The sequence below is a fragment of the Molossus molossus genome, unplaced genomic scaffold (assembly GCF_014108415.1).
Source record: "Molossus molossus isolate mMolMol1 unplaced genomic scaffold, mMolMol1.p scaffold_m16_p_3, whole genome shotgun sequence".
Lineage (NCBI taxonomy): Eukaryota > Metazoa > Chordata > Mammalia > Chiroptera > Molossidae > Molossus > Molossus molossus.
The window spans coordinates 108405261-108429329 of NW_023425366.1; the positions used below are offsets into that span (position 1 = coordinate 108405261).

Sequence of the window (24069 nt, forward strand, 5' to 3'; positions counted from 1 at the left end):
TCAGAATGCCCTCCCAGCCCTCTCAGAAAGATTTGGCTAAATAGGGCATGTTTACCAACAGCTTATAAGGGAAAGAGAAACTCTGGTTGATTTCACCATTCTCTAATGAAATCCTGTGTCAACAAATTAGAACAGAATGGCCAGACAGCTTTTAGTTGTTGAGGAAGGGTCTCTGACAGCATCCTCACCCAAAGATATCTTCATGGATCACTGAAATAGGCCCAGAGCTGGCCTCCTACATAGATCTATTACCTTTAAAAGGTTTTTATTCTCCCGCTTTAACAGACACAATTGATGCAGAATGCAAATCAAAAAAATGAAAACAGCTCTGGCCAGTGTGGCTCAGTAGGTGGGTGTCCTCCTGTGCACCAAAAGATGACCCGTTCAAGTCCAGGTCAGGGCACATGCCAGAGTTGCAGGCTGAATCCCTGGTAGAAGGCATGCAGAAGGCAGCCAATCCATGTTAAGCTCTCACATCGATGTCTCTCTCTCCCCCTCTCCCTTCCTTTCTCTATAAAAAGCAGTGAAAAATCTTTCAAAAATAAAAAAAGAATCAAAACAGCCCTGGCAGGTTTGGCTTAGCAGTTAGAGCATCGGCCCAAAGATGGAAGGGTCTCCGGTTCAATTCCTGGTCAAGGGCATGTACCTGGGTTGCAGGTTTGATCCCTGGCCCAATCAATGTATCTCTTAAATCGATGTCTCTCTCTCTCTCCTCCTCCCTCCCTCCCTCTCTCCCTTCCACTCTAAGAATCAATGGAAAAAATATCCAGAGGCAAAGATTAGCAACAAAACAAACAAAAAAAGGCCACAATATACAATGCACACTATCCATGGAAATAAATGGATCTTCATGTTCAAGTGCAATCACACTGAACAGATGACAAAAGCTTTGTATATGAGGTTTTATACCTTACAAAGGAGATATTTTATTTGGAAATTGCCTCTTGGAAACAAACATTTTGCAGAGAGTGGGAGAATAGATTTTTTCACTTTAAGGACAGGCCAAAAACATAAGGTAGATATTTCTCCAACTTAAGACAATACTACTATCTTTTAAAGCATTTGGAAAAATTAGGTTACTTACATAAGAGGAATAAATTTAGCTCTTGCCAAAAGGCTTCCAATATAATTTGCAGCAGCTTGCCTGATGATGGCAGGATTATTCGGATCCTGCAATTTTTTCCAGAGATGTTCTAAAAATGCTTCTGCGAATCCCTGTAACAAAAGAAGTTGTTGGTCTGATTTATTTATTTATTTTATTTTTGTATGTGCCCCTAGCAGGAACCAAACCTGGGACTGTCTGGTCCGCAGGCCGAAGCTCCAATCACTGAGCCAAACTGGCCAAGGTGGACTGATCTTTTTAAATGCTTAAGATTATTCTAGTACCTGGGTTGCAGGTTCGATCCCCATCCCTGGTCAGGAGGCAACCAAAAGATGTCTCTCCCCCACCCCTGCACTCTATCTAAAAATCAATGGAAAAATCTCCTCTGGTGAGGATTAACAATAAATAAATAAATAAAATATAAACTCCCAGCCCTGGCCAGTTTGGCTCAGAGGTTCAAGTCTCGGGTTCAATTCTGGTCAAGGGCGCGTACTTGCGTTGCGGTTCAGTCACTGGCCCCGGATGGGTTGTGCTGAAGGCAACCAATCTATTTGTCTCTCTCACATCAATGTTTCTTGCTCTTGCTCTCTCCCTCCCACTCTATCTGAAGATAAGTGGAAAAATATCCTTGGGTGAGGATTTTAAAATAAAAATAAATAAACAGCCCTGGCCAGTTTTGCTCAACGGTTAGAGCATCGGCCTGCGGTCCCAGAGACCTGGGTTCGGTTCCAGCTAAGGGCACGTACCTTGGTTACAGTTTGTCCCTGGCCCTGGTTGAGTCATGCGGGTGACAACCACTCGATGTGTCCCTTTCACATCGATGTCTGTTTGTCTGTCTGTCTGTCTCTCTCTCCCCCCGACTCTATCTGAACAAAAATAAAAAAATGTCCTCGGGTGAGGATTAAATAAATAAATAAACTCCCATATTAAAAAAGATATTCTATCAGAATCTTAAGATTTTAACTCACCATTGTGGTAAAGTTCTAGTATCTCAGTTATATCACTAGATAAATAACGAATACTGTCATGATTTATTCTTATTTTTATTTATTTAAAGAAAATTTTATTGACTTTTTAGAGAGATAGAAACATCGATCGGCTGCCTCCCACACACCCCCTACTGGGGATCAAGCCCACAATCCGGGCATGTGCACTGACAGGGAATTGTACTGGGACCCCTCAGTCGGTGGGATGACACTCTCATTCCACTGAGCTACACCAGCCAGGCTCATGGTTCTTATTTTTAAAACACCTTGAGAGCCCTGGCCAGTTTGGCTCAGTGGTTGAGTGTCGGCCTGCGGACCAGAAAGTCTTGGGTTCGGTTCCCACTAGGGGCACGTACCACAGGAAAAAAAAAAACAACAAACACCTTAATATTATAAAAACAAAAGACTACCCCCAGTGTTAAATAATTCAGTGGATCCCAAAACAAGCTAAGCATCAAAATCAACCCTACAGATTCTGTAGGTTTGTGACAGGGCTTTGATATCAGCTATTTTAAAAGCTCTACAAGTAACTCAGGATTAGGAAAAACTGGAAACCAGTGATAATCCACATTCACATGGGAACCCATTCCGCAGGACCATTCAGGGTGCAAACGAACCTTCCAGTGTTTCCACGTACTGAGTGAATTTCATCAGTATGTGCAGTCACTTGACTAATATGCTAATCACAGAATAAAAAACAACAGCAAACTAAGCTTCTTTTTAACAAAGGAAGCAACCTCCAACTTCTTCCAAATAGCTTTCAAAAACTATTAACATATACTTTGACAGACTGATTTTAACTTTCTTACCATGACCCTGCTGATTGTTCTAGAAAGCTACAATATAATTCCAAAGAGAAAGGGTCGTCCAATAATTTCTTTTCCAAAACAGAACACCAAAGCCTAAAGTTTTAACATTGTGGATTAAAGAGTTGTTTTGGGCTAGTTAGGATCAAGTGAGAGTAATTTTCAAAAACACAGTTAGCCCAGGCTGGTTTGGCTCAGTGGTTAGAGTGTCGGCCTGCGGTCCAGAGACACCCGGGTTCGGTTCCTGCTAAGGGCACGTACCTGGTTACAATGTGTCCCCGGCCCTGGTTGGGGTTGTGTGGATGGCAACCACTCGATGTGTCTGTCTCTCTCACTCTCTTCCTCCCTCTCTCCCTCCCTATCTGAAGATGAATGCAAAAATGTCCTCGGGTGAGGATAAAAGAAAAATTAAAATAAAAAAACACAGTTAAATATACCACATGAGAATCTAATAAAGGCTTGAATTAAAGGGAAGCATACCACCTAGTGGACTAAATGCAGGATGACAGTTTTTAAAAAATATTTTCATTGATTTTTTTAGAGAAAGGTAAAGGGAGAGAGATAGAAACATTCATGAGAGAAGCATCAACATCCACTGACTGCCTCCTGCACGCCCCCAACTGAGGATTGAGCCTGAAACCCAGGCATGTGCTCTGACCGGGAATCAAACCAGTGACTTCGTGGTACATGGGTCAATGCTCAACTATTGAGCCACACCAGCAGGGCCAGGATGACGTTTTCAGAGCAGTTGGCTGAGCTGAAAAGCTGTAATGCCCTCTGCTCTTTCCACACAATTAAAGGGCAGATATGTTATTAGTGGTGCTAGTAAAATGAATCAAGAAAAAAAAATAGTCGCCTCGTAATCTCCCTTTCCTACTCCCTCCATCCCCGTTTTTAAGGGAAAATATGGGCAAGAATAAAATAAGCTATGATAATGTTAATGACATACTCACCAATTTAAAGCTACAGAGGTAAAACATGAAAAACTGTACATGGCAGGAGGCATGGGTGGGCAACAGGAGTTTGTCAAAGATAATTATGAGATCTCGATATAAATCCTTTGTTTTGTTGATATCAATCTTACCTACAAAGAAAATATGGTATTTCAATTTTATAAATACCAGTTTCATTTGCCAAATTTTAAAAAGAAAATAATACCATCAAAAAATACAACCTCATCCATTAAGCTATGATGAAAACAAAATGCCATTTTTATTTTGCACAAATTTTCTGTCCAAGTATAATAATCTAGCTCTGGCAAGGGAGCAGGCCCTTACCTAAGACACACTGCTCTGATGCCACAAATATGAACCCTTCTAATGGGCAATTTACAATTCATGTGGCAGAAGTCCTTTGATCCAGTATTCTATTACTAGGGACTTATTAAAGCAAATGACTGAAGATAACACACAAGGATGTTCCTTACACCGTTTTATAATGACAAAAGAAGGAGTGGGGGTAAAAGAACCAGTTAAATCAATAGCAATAGTTTTAAAAGAACAATGAACGGAATGAGAAAAGGTTCACCATAGGTGAAAAGGCAGATTATGAAACACTACATATAGTGTGACCCCCGAATCCACAGAAAAACACACTCATACACATACATATGCTAATAGAAAAAAACAAAGTTATCAAAATGCTAATAATGGTTCTCTGAATAGTAGGAATGTGTCCATTTAAAAAGCCTTTTAAATCCTTTCCTATAGTTTCCAAATTTTCTCTCGTCAACATGTACTATTTTTATAACAACAAAAAGTTAAAAGTAACATAGTCAACTCAGATTCAAGTCTTAATCCGAGTAGCCGAGTTTCATTCTTAAATCTAAGCAATGTGAGCAAAAAAAATTCTGTTTTCACAGCAAAGCCTCTAGACTAAAAGTTCCATGAGGGCAAGAAGCATATCGATGTGTTCACTTCAGTAACAACACCTGGAACAGTCATAGTATCAAGACCCTCTAAACTCATTTCATACCACCAGGCACACATATCAGTGTCTACTACACCATTCTTATGTCTTGAACTTAAGTATAATCTGATCTCCACCTAAAATTGATCAAGTGCCATACATAATCTTTTAACACAATAGTCAGTGAGAAGATCAAGGGCTCTGAGCCTGAATCCCAGTGACACCATTTTCAAGCTATGCTACATTGGCATGTAACTTCATCTCTCTAAATCTTCTTTTTCTCATATTCAAAATAGTGATTTTTACAGGATTTCTATCAGTACTAGATAATACATAAAAAACACTCAGCACAGGGCCAGGTGCATAGCAGGTATTCAATAAACAGTAGCTATTGTGACTATTACAGAGTGTTACCATCTACATAGCAGACATCCTTAATGTAGGACAAAAGTAAAGACAGCAGGATGTCCAGGCGTTCAGCGACAGGATGTACCATCTGACTGAGCCTTTCAGGGTCAGCCTTTGTTTCATGTTCAGTTACTTCGTCTTCATCCTTTGGAGATAATGTAAAAGTGGACATTAAAAAATTCAGGAAAAGTAGTTTAGTGGGAAAACTGTCAGAGGTGATTATTTCCTTTAAAAGAAAACACATATAGCATTCCAGGCAGGGGCTCTCAACCAGAGGTGTTAATCAGAACCAATCGTGGAATTCAAGATAAAAGCACCTGTTCAGAGCCTGGCCCCATTCTTATCTGAAGACCACTGTAGAGCGTGGCCATGCAAACATTACAGATGTTCCAAGCTCCTGGGACCCACTGTGGGTGGTACTGTTGGTGCCGGGTCTCCTTTCCCAGAACAGGGGACTCTTCCCCTAGCTCCTGTGAGTGTTGGCTGCCATTAGCTAATAGCCGCCCCCTTCTCCAGAGAACTGTGTTCAGCAGAACAGGATCCAGAGCTGCCCTTATGCTCCTTCCAGTGCCGCACCCCCCCACCTCGCCAATGACTGACAATGACTGACTGGTCATCAAAGGGCATATCCCTTGTCTCAAGCTGGGACCAACTCTGTGGTGCCATCATGTTTCAGAGCTCCTGGTGGGATCAGGCTGTAGCTACTTCCCAGTTGAGACCAAACTCTTGCTTAGGTCCTTCCCCTGTCCTTTCCTGCTTCCTCATACCCTTGTCCAAGGGCACCTGAATCCCCATCTCAGGCTCTCCTCCTCCCAGTGAACCCAACTTAAGACACTGTCCCAGGTAGAGAAGTGCTGCATTAAGGTATACAACTTATAAAATACAGAAATTAAACTGGTATGCTCTTCTAGTTATCACTCCCTCACAAATAATAATGTTACAAAAACAAACATAACAGAATAAAAGTGAAGCATGCATTACCAAACCCAAATTCAAACCTTAAAAATAAACCAACGTGTTACAGTTAGCAACATGGATGCAACCTACTTCATTTAAGAAACCCCCTTTAAAATATATCACTTTCAAGTTTGCTGAATGAAAAAGCCTTGAGGAAGAGATGCCATTAGCTGTCTCTTCCCACCCTGAGGACTTAAATAACCGTGTACACCTGCTTTCACTAATAAATGCTGACCATGTTAAACAGTCCTTCTGTGGCATCTGTTCCTCTACCAGTCTGAGTTGCTATTTCCTCAGCATCTTCAATATCCTGACGGGATGCATTCACCTACATTATAACAAAGGAAAAAAAAAAGAAAACATTTAAAATACAACTACCTTATTTGGCAACCGAAAATTCATCTGATATACATATCTTAAAGGTGCCCAGATTAGCACCATAAGTCATTACATAATTAAGGTGTAAACTATAAATTGGTTTGGGCCATGAAGAAATTTTCAAGATTATAAATCAAGCCCCTATTACTACGTATTTATGCAAAATCAGTATGAACTGTTGTGTGTTAGTCTAAATTTAGATGGCTTCAACAAACTCAACATTTATTCCAACTCCTATTATACACAAGATACTCACATACATGTTGTATATGAAGCATGTCAATTAACTGAACAGAAAAACAAAGAAATGCAAATCAAATCTGAATTACTGGACATGTAGTTATATAATCCTTCAAATATCGTTTTTTAAAAAGTTGGACTGTTGCCCTGACCAGTTTGGTTCAGCAGTGAGAGCGTCGACCTGTGGACCCAACGGTCAAGGGGTTGATGCCCATCCCTGGTTGGAGTCATGGTGAGGCAAACAATTGATGTGGACACATCAATGTTTCTTTCTGTTTCTCTCCTCCCGCCGCCCTTTCTCTCCCTCCCTCCCTTCTACTCTATCTAAAAATAAGCGGTGCAAAATATCCTGGAGTGAGAATTAACAACAAAAAAGTTGAACTGTTTTTTTTCTTAATCCTCACATGAGGATATGTTTTTACTGATTTTTTTTTTCCCCCGAAAGAGAGAGAGAGGATGGGAGAGAGAGAGAAACACCAATCAGTTGCCTCCCAAATGCGCTCTGCCCAGGAATCAAACCCGCAACCTTTTGGTGCGTGAGATGACACTACTATCAACAGAATCATTAAGCCAGAGATCAAGTATCTTTTTAAAATATCATTCAAGTTATGTCTTTTTTACTATCTAAGCATAACCTTCCTTCTATATGTACTCTAAAATGTTCCATTAAGTAGAGACAAAGACTTGACAAAGATTGCAGTTTGGCGGAAGTTACTTCCAAGTGAGTACTGTGGCAGCCTGCCCAACCTCCAGCACTTGCTAGACTGGCCTCAGTACAGCCTCCTCCCCTACAGTACAATATTCTCCATCAACTCACCTCCTCAGTCCACAGACGTCAAGTCTCCCCAACCCTAACACATCTCTCACTCCTGCCTCATCCTCTTTACAGCACAAACCCTCACTATCTCTTATAACCCCACTCCCTAACTATCCACACTCTAAAATGCAGTGTCCCCCTCAACACTGACAAAGCAACAACTACCTCCTAATCACCAAATCCAAGGACTTTTGCTTTGCTCATTCTTCTTAAAAATGTTAACATTTCATGCTGCTGAACAAACCCTTCCTTCTTCCAGATCCTCCTCAAGCATCCACATCCTTGGTTTCCCCCCACACTTCCAATCATACTTCCTCTCTCCTGTCCTAAATTGCTTCATTCCACAGGTTTGTACTTCAATGCATCCAAAATGGAACTCATCATCTTCCAACTTTCTCCAGACTTTTCTTACTACTGCTAATGTCAACACCAAGACCCTATTTCACAGAGAGCTACCTTTGAAGGATTCCTTTCTTTTACCCCTCCTACTTCTCCACTTCCTTCCTGGACTCAAGGACTAGTTCACCTCTCCTCCACAATGTCAAGAGAATCCACCACTTTCTGCCCTGGCTGGGGTGGCTCAGTTGGTTGGGCATCGCCTCATGCACCAAAGAGTCACTGCTTTGATTCCCAGTCATGGCACATACCCAGCAGGCATGTGCCCAACCCAGATTGCGTGTTCGATCCCCACTCGGGCAGTGTACCGGAGGCAAATGATCGATGTTTCTGTCTCTCTCCCTTTCTAAATCAATTTTTAAAATTAAAAAAAAAAAAGAGAGAGAACCCACCACTTTCATTACCATTGCACCTTACTGCAGGCCTCTTTAAATGCCTTCCTGACTACTCCTGATTCCACCAGATTTCTTCCTCATAACAATGTATGTGTTTCATTCATATAATTTACAACTACACTTTTACACTGTTGTGACTGTCTAATCAATGCCATGTACCCAATCATGAGATGGGACTGTTTATAAACCCTAGCACATCAATGAAGTTCAAGAAATGTACAAAGAGTCCAGCCAGGGTGGCTCAGTGGACTGAGAGTCATCCCATGGACTGACAGGTCCTGGTTCAATTCCCGGTCGGGCACATGCCTGGGTTGCGGGTTGTGAGTTGTGGGCTCAATCTCCATTAGGGGGCGTGCAGGAGGCATCCGAGTCATGTTTCTCTCTCTCTCCCTCTAAAAAAAAAAAATCAATTAAAAAAAATGTACAAATAAATGAATCAAAGGTAGAATTATGGGTTATTTTCCATTGCTGTCAATACTGTTTCAAATACCATGATTATAACAAATATATTTAATAAAGGAAAACCAGGAGAAAAATAGATTATTAAATACTTACATCCAACTTGAGTAGCTTTTCAATGACAAGTTCCAGAATTTCATGCCTCAAGGTTGGAAAATACACACTAATCCTTAGTAAGTTATGAACATAACATTCCTAAAACAAAAAGATAAAACATTTCAAAAGAGAATGTTTCAGTTACATAAGAAATGCATCAATTACACAATCTTTAGTTCCAATTACTGAAATAGAAAAAACAGACTATCCAGTAACATTCAAACTATACTGTTTATCTATCCAGTTTCCGCCTGTATATAGCAGGGTAGTCTTTTGCCATGTCAATGTGCAGTCTGTGAAATTTATCAAATTACCCCCAGTAAAACTAATTTGTAATCTGTATACTTCTACGGTGTTTTAAAACCAGGTTTGTTGAGATATATTTCATATAAAATCCACCCATTTAAAGTGTACAGCTCAAAGGTTTTTAGTATATTCAGAATTGTGGAACCTCTCCCCAGCCCTAGTCTACTTTCTGTCTCTCTGATTTTGTCTATTCTACATATTTCATACAAGTAGATCTTAAATTATGTGGTTTTTCAGCATGTTTTCAAGGTTCATTCATGTTGTAGGAAGTAAACCATTACTTTATATATATATATTTTTTTAATCCTCACCTGAGGACACTTTTCCATTTATCATCAGACAGAATGGGAGGAAGGGAGAGAAACAGAGACAAGACACAACGAATGGTTGCCTCCCACACGACCCAACCAGGGCTGGGGACAAACTGCAACTGAGTTACATGCCCTTGACTAGAATTGAACCTGTGACTCATTGGTCTACAGGCCGTGGCTCTAACCACTGAGAAAACCAGCCAGAGCCCTTTATCCATTTTAAGATCATTTTTGTATATGGTCTAAGGAGAGGTCCTGCTTCATCTTTACATGTAGATACTTACTTAACCCAGAACCACTTGTTGAAAAGACTATTGTTTTTCCCATTAAATTGTCTTGTACAACTGGGGTTTGTATATTAATCTTATATCCTGTGACCATGCTGAACTCATTAATTGGCTCATTAATAGTGTTTTTGTGAATTCCTTAGTATTTTTCTACATGAGAGATTATGTCATCTGCAAATATAGTTTTATTTCTTCCTTTCCCGTGAATGCCTTTTCCTTTTCTTGCGTAACTGTTCTGGCTATAACCTCTAGTAAAATACCTAGCAAATGTGGAGAAGTGGACATCCTTGTTTGTTCCTTATCTTAGGGGAAAGCTTCTAGTCTTTCACTATTGGGTAGGATGTTAGCTGTGAATTTTACAAAGATATCCTCCTTTTGTCACAAAAGGGTTTTGCTGTTTGTCAAATGCTTTTGCCACATTTACTGGGATTATCACGTGGTTTTTGTCATTTATTCTATTAACACGGTAGGTTACAGTAACTGACTTTGGGGTTTTAAATCAATTTTGTATTCCTAGGATATATTTCACTTGGTTATGGTGCATAAATCCTTTTATCTGTTGCTAGATTCACTTTTCTAGTATTTTATTGAGGACTTTTGCATCTGTATTCATAAGAGATACAGGGTTTATAATATTCCACTGGAAACAGACTACTAAAACATTAGCAAAATTTATCAACTATTTAATGCTTATAATTTATTTAGGAAAAAGTAATCTATGCTTAGAAGGGAACCACTATTATTTATTGAAAACAACACAGATTATCTAAAACTTGGAAAAAAGAGGTAAACCTTAAACAGAAGTCATCTACAGAAGGCTCTGTTCAAATAAGACATATTTATAATTACATTCTAGTAAGTTTTATCTGTCTAATCATTAAGTCTATTCAGATATATTTGAAATGGCCTCTGCCTCTAACTTGCACATAGAAATCAAAGAAGGTGGTACCAGGGTCCTCAGTCTGAGTCAAAGTCTTAGACCTAACAGCATCTAAAAGTAAATCACAAAAAACAATTTTTCCATTATTTTCCCCATGTAAAGATTTCTTACCAATGTTCTCTCTGACTTCCGAACAAATGGAAATTTTTCTACCAATATTGGCATAAGAAACCACGGCGTCCTAATTAAAAAAAACAAAACAAAAAACATATATATCAACCAATCCATGTTAACTGGACTGTCTTGGAAGGGAGCATTTCCATTCTAAGAGCAAATATGGACAAAGGAGGCAAATGGTAACTCCTACCTCAAGTAATCAGAACTTAAAATTAATGAATAGATTCAGAGAAATTCTGTAACTTAAGGGAAAATAAGCTTCTATTAACTTTGATATCAATAGCAAATTAAAGGGGAATTCTTTTTCCTACAAAAGCAAAAGAATATCAGTTTATTTATTTATTTATTTTTTTAATCCTCAACCGAGGACATTTTTCCATTTTTTGTTCAGATAGAGCGGGAGGGAGAGAGAGGAAGAGAGAGAGAGAGAGAGAGAAACTTCGATGTGAAGGGACACATCGAGTGGCTGCCACCCGCACGACCAACCAGGGCCGGGGACAAACTGCAACCGAGGTACGTGCCCTTAGCGGGAACCGAACCCGGGTCTCTCTGTACCGCAGGTCGACGCTCTAACTGCTGAGCCAAACCGGCCAGGGCAAAAGAATATCAGTTTAAAATCTAAACATTTCCACCCTGGATGGTTTGGCTCAGCGGCTAGAAGCAACCATTTGATGGATATGTCTCTCTCATGCCGATATTTCTTTCTTCCTCTCTCTCCCCCTCCCTCCCACTCTATCTGAAGATAAATGAAAAAGTATTCTCAGGTGAAGATTTATTATTATTTTTTTATTATTTTTTTAAAATCCTCACCCGAGGATATTTTTCCATTTATTCTTCAGATGGGGTGGGGGGAGCAGAGAAAGAGAAACATCGATATGAGAGAGACACATTGATTGGTTGTCTCCCGCATCTGGTTGGGGACCTAACTGCAGTCATGGTACATGCCCTTGTCCGAAATCAAACCTATGACTCTCTGGACCGAGGGCCAATGCTCTAACCACTGAGCAAAACCAGCCAGGGCTCAGGTGAGGATTAAAAATATAAATTAAACAAAAAATAAAATCTAAACATTTCCTACTACGCACATAAATTTTTTAAAAGGGAGAAAAAAAATCAACTTGGACTTTCTTCTTTTTCTTTTTTGTTTAAGTAATTTTTCATTATTGATTTGAGAGAGAGAGGAAGGGAATGGGAGAAAGACAGAGATATCAATTGGCTGCCCCCCGCATGCCCCCCACTGGGGATCAGGCCCACAACCTGAGCATGTGCCCCCACCTGGAATCAAACTGGCGACCTCTTGGTGCGTGGGTCGACACATAATGACTGAGCCACGCCAGCCGGGCTCAACTTGGACCTTTTAAAACTTTAGCAAATAAACTTACAGAGGGAACTTTAAGTCCATTCCTCCAAAAGGAACCCACAAACCTTAAAATCTTTTTTAGAACTGCAATTTTTATTCAAATGGCATGACTCAGAGGTCTCTCAGTGAAAGTTTTTGGATATCATATCTGCTGAAATAAAAGCAAAATTCTAGCCACTATATATAACTTGTAGGAGAATTTACATGCAAGCTTTAAAAAATAAAGACAACAAATAAAGAATTAAAATTCCCTTTTTTGGTAAAATGTGATGTTATAACAACAAAAAACATGCGGCACACAACCTGAGTTTTACTTCTATAAACAACTTGTAGTTTTCTACTAATTGATTGCAATTTCTTGAGACTTAAATACTGTGATTCAAAATAAGTAAAAGTATACTCACGATGGGACATATCTTGCTATTATTTGCAAGGCCCTGTGACATGTGTCAAAAGTTGCAGGAAGATCTACAAGACAAAAAAATGAGAATATGATCAAAGTAAATTGAAAAATTATATACTTGAAGCTAAAAGCACCTGTACCCAAAACTGAATCATTTATCAGTGAAACAATAATTTCAAGATTTTTCTCCATAGCCAACTATCAGTGAAGTCTAAGTAGACTAATTATATAACTAATGCTTTCAGGGCAATTGATTGATTCCCCATCAAGGGCACACATCTGGGTGCATGTCTGATCACTGACCCCAATCAGGGCTTCTGTGGGAAGCAACCAACGTGTCTCTCTCACATGGATGTTTTTCTCTCTTTCCCATCCTCCCTCCCCTCCACTCTCTAAAAATTAACTTCAATGGGAAAAATATCCTCTGGCGAGGATTAACAAAAAATAAAAAAGGTTGCCATTAAACTTTATCATTCAACATACATTCTCTAAGACACAGCAGGCATTTTTTTTTTTTTTTTTTTTGCTTTAATCCTCTTTATACTTACTATCATCTTCATCATCAGAATCTGAAACATCTACGTCACCTTCCTTAATGACTACTCGGGCTTTTGAAGGAAAAACAAAAGGTGTTATTCTTCTGTCAATGACATACACAAAAAATTTTTCTATTGTCTAAACTAATATAATGATTAAAGTTACAATCTGGAGAAAAAAACATCAAGGAACTTTATAGTTTTTAAATAGCTACAAATGTCTGAGTTCTAACACTTCACCAGAAGTTCACTAAAGCAAATTACAACCCATAATAATCACAGCAACAAACAAATCTAAACACTTCCACAGAGGTCATTATAGGCAACAGACATGTACCAGAACTGCTGCAAACATGTCTCCTGGAATCTGAAACGGTGGGCTAATCTACAAAGTGTACTTGGGAAGGTAGTATTTTAATAGAAATATTTAATAAGTGAAAAATCAAAGTAAGCAGAGGAACCACTTACGAGGTACAAAATGAGAAGCAATCATGCTGAGACATGGTCTAAGGAAGACAGTCTGTGCTGATACAAGATTACCAAGGAAAGCCAAATACTCCTCCACCACTGTCTGACTTCTATTTAACCACTGCAATCTCTAGAAGCAGGAAGAAGAGAAACACCAAAAAAACCCATTTTACTGGTACAATAAATACTACTTCAAAGCACTGAATCACATACTAGTTGGTGAAATAAATGGTGAACTTACCAAGAGAATATTGATAAGCTGCTCAAAGTCTCTGGTCAAGTACATGATAGAGGAACGGAATTCTAACAGCCAGTTAATGATCTGGTCATCCTTAAGTTAAACAAAGAAAAGTACTCTCAAAATCATAAATCCTCTAAAATAACAAAGATGATATCTATCTTGCATCAATCACCTATCAATAATATTTAAATTAGGAAAAGAAGTCACAAACTTGGACTTAAGTCAAAATTGAAATAAAAATTTCTTAGTTATCAAACTAGAAAAAGATGTTACAATAAATTTTCCCATTTTAGGAAAAAAGTAAGGCAATAAATCTTATATATGGGAAAAGGAATTAAATGCAATACTTCCTTCTCATTACTTTTGTTTGCCCTAAAAAAGTGAAAACCCCTCAAATGTTGATAACTAGGACTTACAGATTCAAATATTCTAAGACCACAAGGACCTCTATCTCCTTTGTAGTCATGCTAACACACAAGTATGTTGGTAACATTCAGTCTAAGCTGATTAACCAGAGCCATCAATAAATATAAATTTTCTCAACCCAACCTGCCATTGGGTTTAAATGTATTAAGATGTATTATATATATAAACGATGATCCCACTACTCCATGAAATATTTTTCAGGTAATAAAATTACTGTTCACAACTTTTAGTGACATAGAAAAAAATTGCTAAATGAAAAAATAGATCCCTGACAAGTCTAGAAATTAAAATTTAACCCATGGAAATATTTTAGAGAAAGAGCCTTGGCTGACGTGGTTCAGTAGTTAGAGCAACTGCCTTGGCACCAAAGGGTCATGGGTTTGGTTCCCAGTCCAGGGCACATGCCTGGGTTGCAGGCTCGATCCCTGGTCCCCAACAGAGCACATTCAGAGCCAATCAAGCTATGTGTCTCTCTCACATTCTCTCTCTCTCTCTGTCTCCCCCCAACCTCCTTTCCTTCTACTCTCTCTAAAAATCAACGGGAAAAATATCCTTGGGTGAGGATTTAGAAAGAAAGAAGCCATGAATAAAATACAGTATCAAGTTATGTAAAATGTTTGTATTCATAGATATATACAACATGCATAAGAAAAATATTTAAAAAGCCCCCATTTTTTAAAGAAAATAGTTAATGTGATTTAAGCCTCAGTAGGGAAAGAGCTCTAAATAAACAAAAGCAGCACAGTGTTGTACCTACAGTTATAAACTATTTATAAGTGTCATTTAGTGAGAACACACTAGGTGCCTGGCATGGTGCTCAATCCCATACATATATATCTTTTCTTACTCCTACCAACACTATAAAAAGATTTACAGCTGAGGAAAAGAGAGATTAATAAGCAACTTGCCCAACCAAGAAGCCAATAAAGAACCAGGTTCCAACCTGTCTGTCTGGGTCAAAACCTAAGCTCCATCCATTCTCTCAAACACCTTGCCCCATCTTTTCCCCACCTTCATTCAACCAGAGTGCTTTCTAAGTGCTATGTGACAAACTTCAATGAGATTATTTTCTGATGAAACTCCAAGAAAGCTGACAGTAAAATAAAGTAAATGAAAACTCATTTGCAATACGGTTATTTTATAATGTCCACAACCATGAAGGGTAACATTAATGGTGGCTCACCATCACCTGAGGCAAAGAAGACAAGCTAAGTTACTTGCAAATAAAATGAGTTAGTTCTATCCTATCTCTTTCCCGTCAAAAAGAAAAGTGCAGCCCTGGCCGGTTTGGCTCAGCAGTTAGAGTGTCGGCCCTCAGACCAAAGAGTCACGAGTTCAATTCCAGTCAAGGGCATGTACCTCGGTTGCAGTTTGGTCCCCAGCCAGGGTCGTGCGGGAGGCAACCAATCAATGTGTCTCTCTCACATCAATGTTTCTCTCTCTCTCTCCCCCTCCCTCTCTATCTGACGATTAACAGAAAAATATCCTCGGGTGAGGATCTAAAAAAAAAGTGCAACAAAATTATAAAGATAACACTTAAACATCTCCATTTTTTAAAAATAAATTAGTCAGACTTCAATGCTTTAGTACTAAACTATTATCAGAGGCAAATTACTTGCAACACCTCTCTGAACTAACAAAGACACAACTGATGCAATTATCTGTACGTCAAGATACCAAGGATGAGAAATGCTGATATAAAATACAGTGGAACACAAAGAAAATGGTCCTTTGTACCTGTGGAAGAAAGCAAGGCTCAGGGAAAGCTTTAAACAGGAAGTGATGCTTCTGCTGTCTTTAAACAGAGTTCATGTTCTCTAGGGGCTAGATTCCTTACACAGGGAAAAGCGTGTTTACAAAAAACCAAAAGTAGTTCAGTATGGCTGGAAGACATGGTGAGTAAGCCAACAGATACATCTGGGGAGCACAGTGGGGCCAGATAAATCACTGAAGTCCTTGTAAGACAGATTCGCAATTAAAAAGATCTGCTGGAAGTGTGGGGAATGGACTGAATGAACAACCATGTGCTTAGGTAGAACCAGGGAAAGTTCCACTATGGAAGATGACATTTTAGCTGGATCGCAAAGACTATGAGTTTTGTAGATTACAGTGATAACACAGATGGTCCTCTTCTTATGATGATTTGACTTACAATTTTTTGACTTCTCAATGCTGAGAGATACAGATTCAGTAGAAACAGTAGTTTCAAATCTTGAACTTTGATCTTTTCTGAGGCTAGTGCTATGCAGCACAAAGTACTCCCATAAAGTTGGGCAATAGTAGCAAGATGATTTTGTCTAACTGCAGGCTGTTGTAAGTGTTCTGAGCATATTTAGGGTAGGCCAGGCTAAGCTATGGTGTTCGGTAGGTTAGGTGTATTAAGTTCATTTTTGACTTAGGGTATTTTCAACTTACAATGGACTGAACCCCATCCTAAGTTGAGGAGCACCTGTAATAATAAACACTAATATAATACTTTGTGCCAGGCACTGTTCTTAGACTTGAACAAATATTTACTCATTTAATCCTTACAACCACCCCATGAGGTAGGCATTACCACTGGTTCCTATTTTATAGATGGGGACATTGAGGCACAAAAGTGCAGTAACTTGCCTTCAATTAAAAGCTAGTAAGAGAAGGAGGCCATGTAACCAGATATAGAGGACCTCTTGCAGCCAGAAACAAAAGGTATAAAGATGAAAAGAAATGGTAAATTCATGGAATGAAGTATCTAGTGAGACTGAACATAGAAAAAATTGCTACTGGCCATACAAAGAAGTTTGTCCTTTATTCTTCAATAGGCATGAAGTTTTTCTGTAGAGCAGTGACATGTTTAGCATGTGCTTTGAAGATGACTTAGGCTGTACTATTGAGGATAAATCTAGGGGAGGGGGGACTGGTGAGATAGAGGAGAACAGAAACCTGGAGATCAATAAAGAGATTATTGAAAGAACACAGACAAGAGAACACCCACAAAATAAGACTCGAAAGATATTTCCCCCCAAAGGATTTGGTATAAATCTAAGGATATGAGGGTGAAAGTCCAGAAAGACTCCAAAGTTCCTAGCTCAAGAACCAGGTGAGCAGTAAGTCAGGTTAAGCACATAAAGAAGGCTTCAGAAGGGGTAGGTTTGGAAGAGAGAGAATGAGAAGTTCGGGGCACTTGTAACACTTGTGGGCACGCATTAAGAAATAAGTCTAGAGCCCTGGCCGGTTTTGCTCAGTGGTTAGAGCGTCGGCCTGTGGTCCTGAGAGACTCAAGTTGAGTTCCTGCTAAGGACATGTACCTAGGTTAGCTTGTCCCCGGCCCTGGTTGGGTCGTGCAGGTGGCAGCCACTCGATGTGCCCCTTTCACATTGATCTCTCTCTCTCTCTCTCTCTCTCTCTCTCTCTCTCTCTCCTCCTCCCTCCCTCCCACTTTATCTGAACAAAAAAATGGAAAAATGTCCTTGGGTGAGGATAAAAAAATAAATAAATAAAAATACGTCTAGAATTCACAAGAGCAATCTGAGCTATAGATATAAATTTGGTAGTTATCGGGATACAGGTACATTTCAAAGTCACGAAGGTATAAGGAGATCAACACAGGAAGAATCTGTAGAGTGAGAAAAGTGTCAAGTTTAGAAAACCAGTCAACACCAAATTTACAAAGAATTTGTCAAAAGAATGATTAGAGATAATCCATAAGAAAACAGAAACTAAAGAAGATGTTTCAAGAAGTGGGTGGTCAAGTGGCAACTAATACAGAGAATTAGTATGAGGCTTGAAGGAGGGGCAGTTAAATCAGCATGTAAGAAGTCACTGGTTATCTTTTTACAGTAATTAGAGCAGCTGACTTAATCATGAATGAGAAATGAGAAAGTGCAGACCATTAGCAGGAACAACAGCTAATAATTACAAAGCCCTTACTTTGAATGAGGGCCTGCTCTAAGTGCTTCTCATATATATATCAACTCACTGGATCCTCTCAAAACCTCTCTATTTATGAACCCTCTATTGTTTTTCTGGTTTTACATACAGGAAGCAAAGGCAGAAAGATTAAACAACTTGCCCAAGATCACACACTGGATAACAGTGGAGTTAGAATTTTATCCCAGGCAATCTGACTACCACTGCCATGATAAAAGACTATTCTTCCAAAATTAGGCAATAAAAAGAAGAAAAGAGAAACAAAATGTACTGAGTTGTTACTACATGACAAGTATATACTATATCTTGAATTCTGAAACACTGAAAAAGTAGCAGCTTGAAAGACAAGTCATCTTTTGTTTTCTTGTTTATTTTGATTTTGCATTGGAGAGATATGAGAATTGTCTACAGCACAGGGGAAAAAGAGACATTAGAAAGGAAAGATTAAAGTAGGGTTTCTCAACCTTGGGACTACTGACATGTTGGGCTGGATAATTCTTTGTTGTGGAGGGCTGCCCTGTGAATTGTTAGAATGTTTAGTGGCATCCTGTCATCCACTTATTAGAGGCCAGTGGCGCCTTACCACCTTCCTCCTGTTATGATAACCAAAAATGTCTCCAGATTATCACCAATTAAAAGAAGGGGGTGAAACTGCCCCTGGTTGAGAATCACTGTGTTAAAATAAGACGGGATCAGAGAGAGAAGTTTTTAAAGGATAAAACAGGATCAAACAGAAGTGCAAACTAACATCTGTCCAAAATGGAAACAATTTGCCAATAATCAAACACAAAATTAATTACCTTTATGTCTGGATCTGCCAGCTGGGTCTTCAACAACTCATAGTCACTCGTTTCACCCTTAACAGGATGGAGGGGAAAATGAAATCATACTTGCTTTGGTTTTCTGTTGAAGATCAATAGCAGGACTTTTAACTATATCTTAATATCTGACAAAATTACAAAAGGAACATTGTAACTGCCACTTATCAGTTGTGGATTATAAAATCATGACTACAAACATTTAAAAACTCATATTAGTGGAGCTACAGCACTTGGGGGGAAAAAAGTGACAATTAAAATGCCATTTAAATAGGTATACTGGTGTACTGACATTTGAATATGGCAGTTGATACTATCCATTCCATATATGAATATAAATGCATATTACATATAAAACAATCATTGTATGTCCATTATACCTCAATTTAAAGAAAACAAAAGTCATTCATATTTTTTCTCCATTGCTGAGACTTAATGGAATCACTTTTAAACTAACACAAAAACAGTCCAGCTGGTGTGGCTCACTTAGTTGGGCATCATCCCATGCACCGAAAGGTTGCTGGTTCAATTCCTGGTCAGGGCACATGCTCGGATTGTAGGCTCAATCCCTGGTAGGGGGTGTGCAGGAGGCAGCACATCTGTGTTTACCTTTCACATCAATGTTTCTCTCTTTCCCCCATCCCTTCTTCTTTCTCTAAAAATCTTACCAAAAAAAAAAAATCACTATTAACAGAGCTGGTTTATTGTCCCAAAGTAATGCTTTGGTAATTCCTTAAGAAATAAAATGCTGTGTTCTATGGTTTTTACACTCTATAACTTGCTGAAGTTTTTAAAACATACCATGTAGATAAAACAGATGAAGAGATGAAACCTCAGCAAGAGGTTATTACTCTAATTTTGGGCTGATAGATTGTGCTATTATTAGATATTTTATTTCAAGATGGGTATCTAAAATTCTTCTTATTATATTAACTGGTCTTCGGTGTAATTGCTATAATTGTATTCTAACAACAACAAAAAACCCCAATGTCAATTATATTTTAATAAGGCTGCGGGTTATTCATGTGTTATCTGTTACCTTTTTGTACTTCAACAAGACTTCTGTCACCGTTCCACCAAATCGAACAGTTTTTCTTGGAGGAGAATTGAAGAAATCATTCTCTAATTCAAGCACATCTGAAATCCTGTACAACCAAGATTAGCAAGCTATTAAGTGTATGAGAGACAATGATAAAAATTGTAAGTCAACAGTTATCGAACCATCATTCAGTGAGACTACTGCTAAAGCCTCTTCACTGGCCTCCCTGCTTCCACTGTTATCCCCCAACAATCCATTCTTCACTCAGAGATCTAATATTTCAAAAACTTAAAACAGATCATGCTACTCTACTCTCCTGCTTAAACTCTCCAAAGGTTTCCTGCTTCACTTAATACAAAGCCAAACTCCATACTGTGGTCTTCAAGGTCCTCCTCTTTCATCTGGCCCCTGCCTACCACTGACCTCATTTCCGACTACTTACTATATACTTCAGCCAAATGTCCTTTCCATTCTTCAACGTTGTCGAGCTGGTTCCCATTTCACTTGCTGTTCCCTCTATCTCAGCAATTTTCAACCTTTTCCATCTCATCGCACACAGAACTAATTTATAAAATTCTTCGACACACTAAAAGATATACTTTTTGCTGATCTGACAAAAAAATAGGCATCCTTTCGATTCATTCACATCAAATGGCTATTCTGTTGGTTGTTGTCATGTTTTTATTTGACAACATAAGGGAAAAGAGGTCAGTGCCTCATACTAAATAATCAAGTATTACATATTTTTTAAATTCTTGCAGCACACTGGTTTAAAATCGCTGCTCTATGTGAAACATTCACTCCCCACATCTACATATGGCTGGATTCCTGTCTTCATTCAAATTGAAGCTCAAATATCAGAGAGGCCCTCCCAATCAGAAATCTGAAATACCCATCTTCCTCCTCCCTGCTTACATCACCTTGATCTGAAATCATCCTGTTCATCTATTTATTGTCCTTTCCTTCCAAAACTGTAAGCTCTGTTGGGCGCAATGACTTGGTCTCTTTCTACTGTCCCCAATGTCTAATACAGTACGTAGGAACTAAATAAATGTCATGATAAATAATATTATCCCAAGTGTTTTACAAAGTTTGCTTTCTTTTAAACAACAGATCAGTGAAAAAAACAGCATCCTAATAATGACTCTCAAAGTTAAACTCCAAAGTACTTTAGGGGGTAAAGGACTTTAAAAATTGAACAAGCTATAGATTGTTAAACGTTGTGTCCAAGCAAATCTCAAACAAAAAAATTAGGATTCAATTTGCCAACAATGACAGCAATGCAGACAATCCAAACAGCCTAGGAAACTCCAAATCTAGACGAAGAAGCGGGAGGGAGGCGTCAAGGAGCACAAGGCAGTATCCAGGCCTGGGATGCTATGGCAGTGGGGAGAAAAGGGGACTCTGGAACAGAGAATAGATTCATTTTTCCGACCTCTCTCGCACCCTCAGTATTCACTTAAAGAGCACTGGCTTACTCTTGATACATGAGATGACCCTGTACCCTCTTCTCCCACCCACTCTATTAGCTCCGTCTCAGGCCCTTTCAGATCTGCTCCCCTAATACCGGTCCTGGACTTTTGTCCCAGACGCGCTGAAGGAAGCGGTCACGACTCTTACCCAGTCCTGGATGCGCCCAGTGTCTTGCCCGCAGAGGCCGAAGCGGCCACTTCTCCAACCAACCGCGTGTGAAGCACTGGGGCCGCCATTGGGGCGGACAAATGCGACGACTGCGTCTCGCGCCGGAAGTCGTCCTCCTTCTAGTACCGCCTTTGTTCCGGAAGCGGCCCTCAGCCAATCGAGAACGCCACGTGGGAGAGCGTAGTGAGCTTCGGGCTAGAGCGCCGCCGAAGCTTTCTCCTCCTCTCCCGGCCTCAGGCCTCTTCTTCTACTTGGAGGACTTTCTCCGCCCAGCGAGGTGCGGGCCTAGAACGGCCTCAAGTACGCCCTGGAAGAAGGGGGGTCAGTAGGGCTGTCCCTGTCCAGTTTTGAGGAACCCGAATAAAGAGCTGAACACCCAGATGGCACTAAACGGTGTTCCTCTACTATTAACTTTTGGAGTTAAAGCATGTGTTTGTCAAACAGAAGAAACTGAGGCACTGCGAGTAACTCAAACCCTCAGATAAAGTAGGCAGGGGGTTCGAAGTAGACGGCTTGATCCAGGAAACTGAGCTCTATATCCACTGCGCTGTCCTCAAGCACACCCAAGATAAGCTTATCCTCACCGAGACTGAGGTCTGACCAGACGCCCTACCCAAAAACCTCAGAGTGTGATGATACTGGGATGAGAAAACGAAGAGGGAGAGGCGACAGTTTCCAAGAGGCATTCGCCTTTTTTTTCTTTTTCTTTTTCTTTTTCTTTATTGATTTGAGAGAGGGAGGAAAAGAGAGAAAACCACAGATGAGAGAGAACATCAATTGGCCGCCTCCTGCATGCCACCCTGGGAAGCAGGCCCACAACCTGGGCATGTGTCCTGACCAGACCGGCAATCTCTTGGTGCATGGGTCAATGCTCAACCACTGAGCCACACCTGCCTGACAGGCATTCGCCTTTTAACTTAAAAATTTTAAGAAGGTACAGGAGCCAGACCAACAAAGCAGCGAAGGGTTTTACAGACATAAAGAACAGCAGAGGCAAGGTATGGAGGATTGGGAGGCATAGGGAAAGAGGAACAGCTCCTCTCCTCTGTCTTTAAGGTGAAATATTGCAACCTTTGGAAACCCATCAAAAGTACATTATATCACCCTGGCCGGTTTGGCTCAGCGATTGGAGAGTTGGCCTGCGGTCCAGAGAGATCCAGGTTTGGTTCCTGCTAAGGGCATGTACCTGGGTTGCAGTTTGTCCCTGGCCCTGGTTGGGTCCTGCGAGTGGCAACCACTCGATGTGTCCCTTTCCCATTGATGTTTCTTTCTCTCTCTCTCTCCCTCCCACTCTATCTGAACAAAAAATGGAAAAATGTCCTCGGGTGAGGATAAAAAAAAGTACATTATATTAGTTGCAGCAACTTGTGAAATATAAAACACTGTTCTGTTTTTGCAACAGTGTAAAATAAGTAACTGTCTTTCTGCAGTCTCCATATGGTCCCACTACAGCTTCCCTCATTGCTTTAGAGTTCCTGCAGAATGTCAGGGAGAAAACATCAATGTTCCAAGAGCAGAGGAAATTGCACCCTAGTTCACAAAGATGCTACAAGACAGCCATTTAAGTGGGAATCTCTTCCCCTCTATCCCCAAAAGAAAAAAAATTAAATCACAGTTCATTGGCATGGTCAGAAGTATGACTTTACTGTCAAGCAGTTTGACAATTACTTTATTCTTTTATTTTTAAAAAGTCTGACATGTACAAAAGAATATATGTTAATGTAAATTACAAAACATAATAAAATGAACACCTATGAATGTACCACCCAATTTATGAAAAAGAACATTAACCTGTACTATTGAGGCTGCCTGGGTGTTCCTCACAGATCCTATCTTCTCTCTGCTTTCTTCCAAAAGTAGTCACTATCCTGAAACCATTTTAACTCCCAATCTATGTTCTCTCTCACCAATGTTTCTATCTCTCTCCCTCTCACTTCCTCTCTATCTAAAATCAATAAAGGGAAAAAAAATTTTTTTTAAACTTTAAAAAAAGAAAGGTATACAAAAAACAGTCCAAGATTTCCAAAGTTGTGCCAATACACACTTCCAGCCATATCTTCTCCTTAAGCTTGAGTATAGATGCTTCTTTATTTTCCAAAGCACAGCTAAGACAAGGTTGCCATGCTTAAAAATATTTTCAATGGCCCTGGCTGGCCCACGGACCAAAGAGTTGCGGGTTCAATTCCAGTCAAGGGCATGTACCTCAGTTGGGGTTCAGTCCCAGGCCCTGGTTGGTGTTGTGTGAGAGGCAACCAACTGATGTGTCTCTCTCACATCAATGTTTCTCTCTCACATCGATGTTTCTCTCTCTCTCTCTCT

The 24069-nt window shown here is 39.7% G+C and overlaps 1 protein-coding gene across 2 annotated transcripts in view; it reads right to left on the minus strand.

The window, feature by feature from the left end:
* RRN3 (RRN3 homolog, RNA polymerase I transcription factor) overlaps positions 1-21885 on the minus strand; it is a 31462-nt gene extending 9577 nt beyond the window's left edge. The window contains exons 1-13 of one of the 2 annotated variants that reach the window (XM_036279515.1): positions 21730-21885; positions 20110-20215; positions 19053-19109; positions 13918-14007; positions 13677-13806; positions 13221-13280; positions 12674-12737; positions 10904-10973; positions 8949-9047; positions 6403-6495; positions 5217-5355; positions 3848-3978; positions 1085-1215 (exon numbers count right to left, since the gene is read on the minus strand). In XM_036279515.1, coding sequence (XP_036135408.1) covers positions 1085-1215; positions 3848-3978; positions 5217-5355; positions 6403-6495; positions 8949-9047; positions 10904-10973; positions 12674-12737; positions 13221-13280; positions 13677-13806; positions 13918-14007; positions 19053-19109; positions 20110-20215; positions 21730-21818 — 1259 coding nt within the window. In that variant the 5' untranslated portion in view covers positions 21819-21885. The remainder of the gene's footprint in view (positions 1-1084; positions 1216-3847; positions 3979-5216; positions 5356-6402; positions 6496-8948; positions 9048-10903; positions 10974-12673; positions 12738-13220; positions 13281-13676; positions 13807-13917; positions 14008-19052; positions 19110-20109; positions 20216-21729) is intronic. The other variant, XM_036279516.1, reaches the window with a different exon arrangement.
* Positions 21886-24069: the final 2184 nt, after the last annotated feature.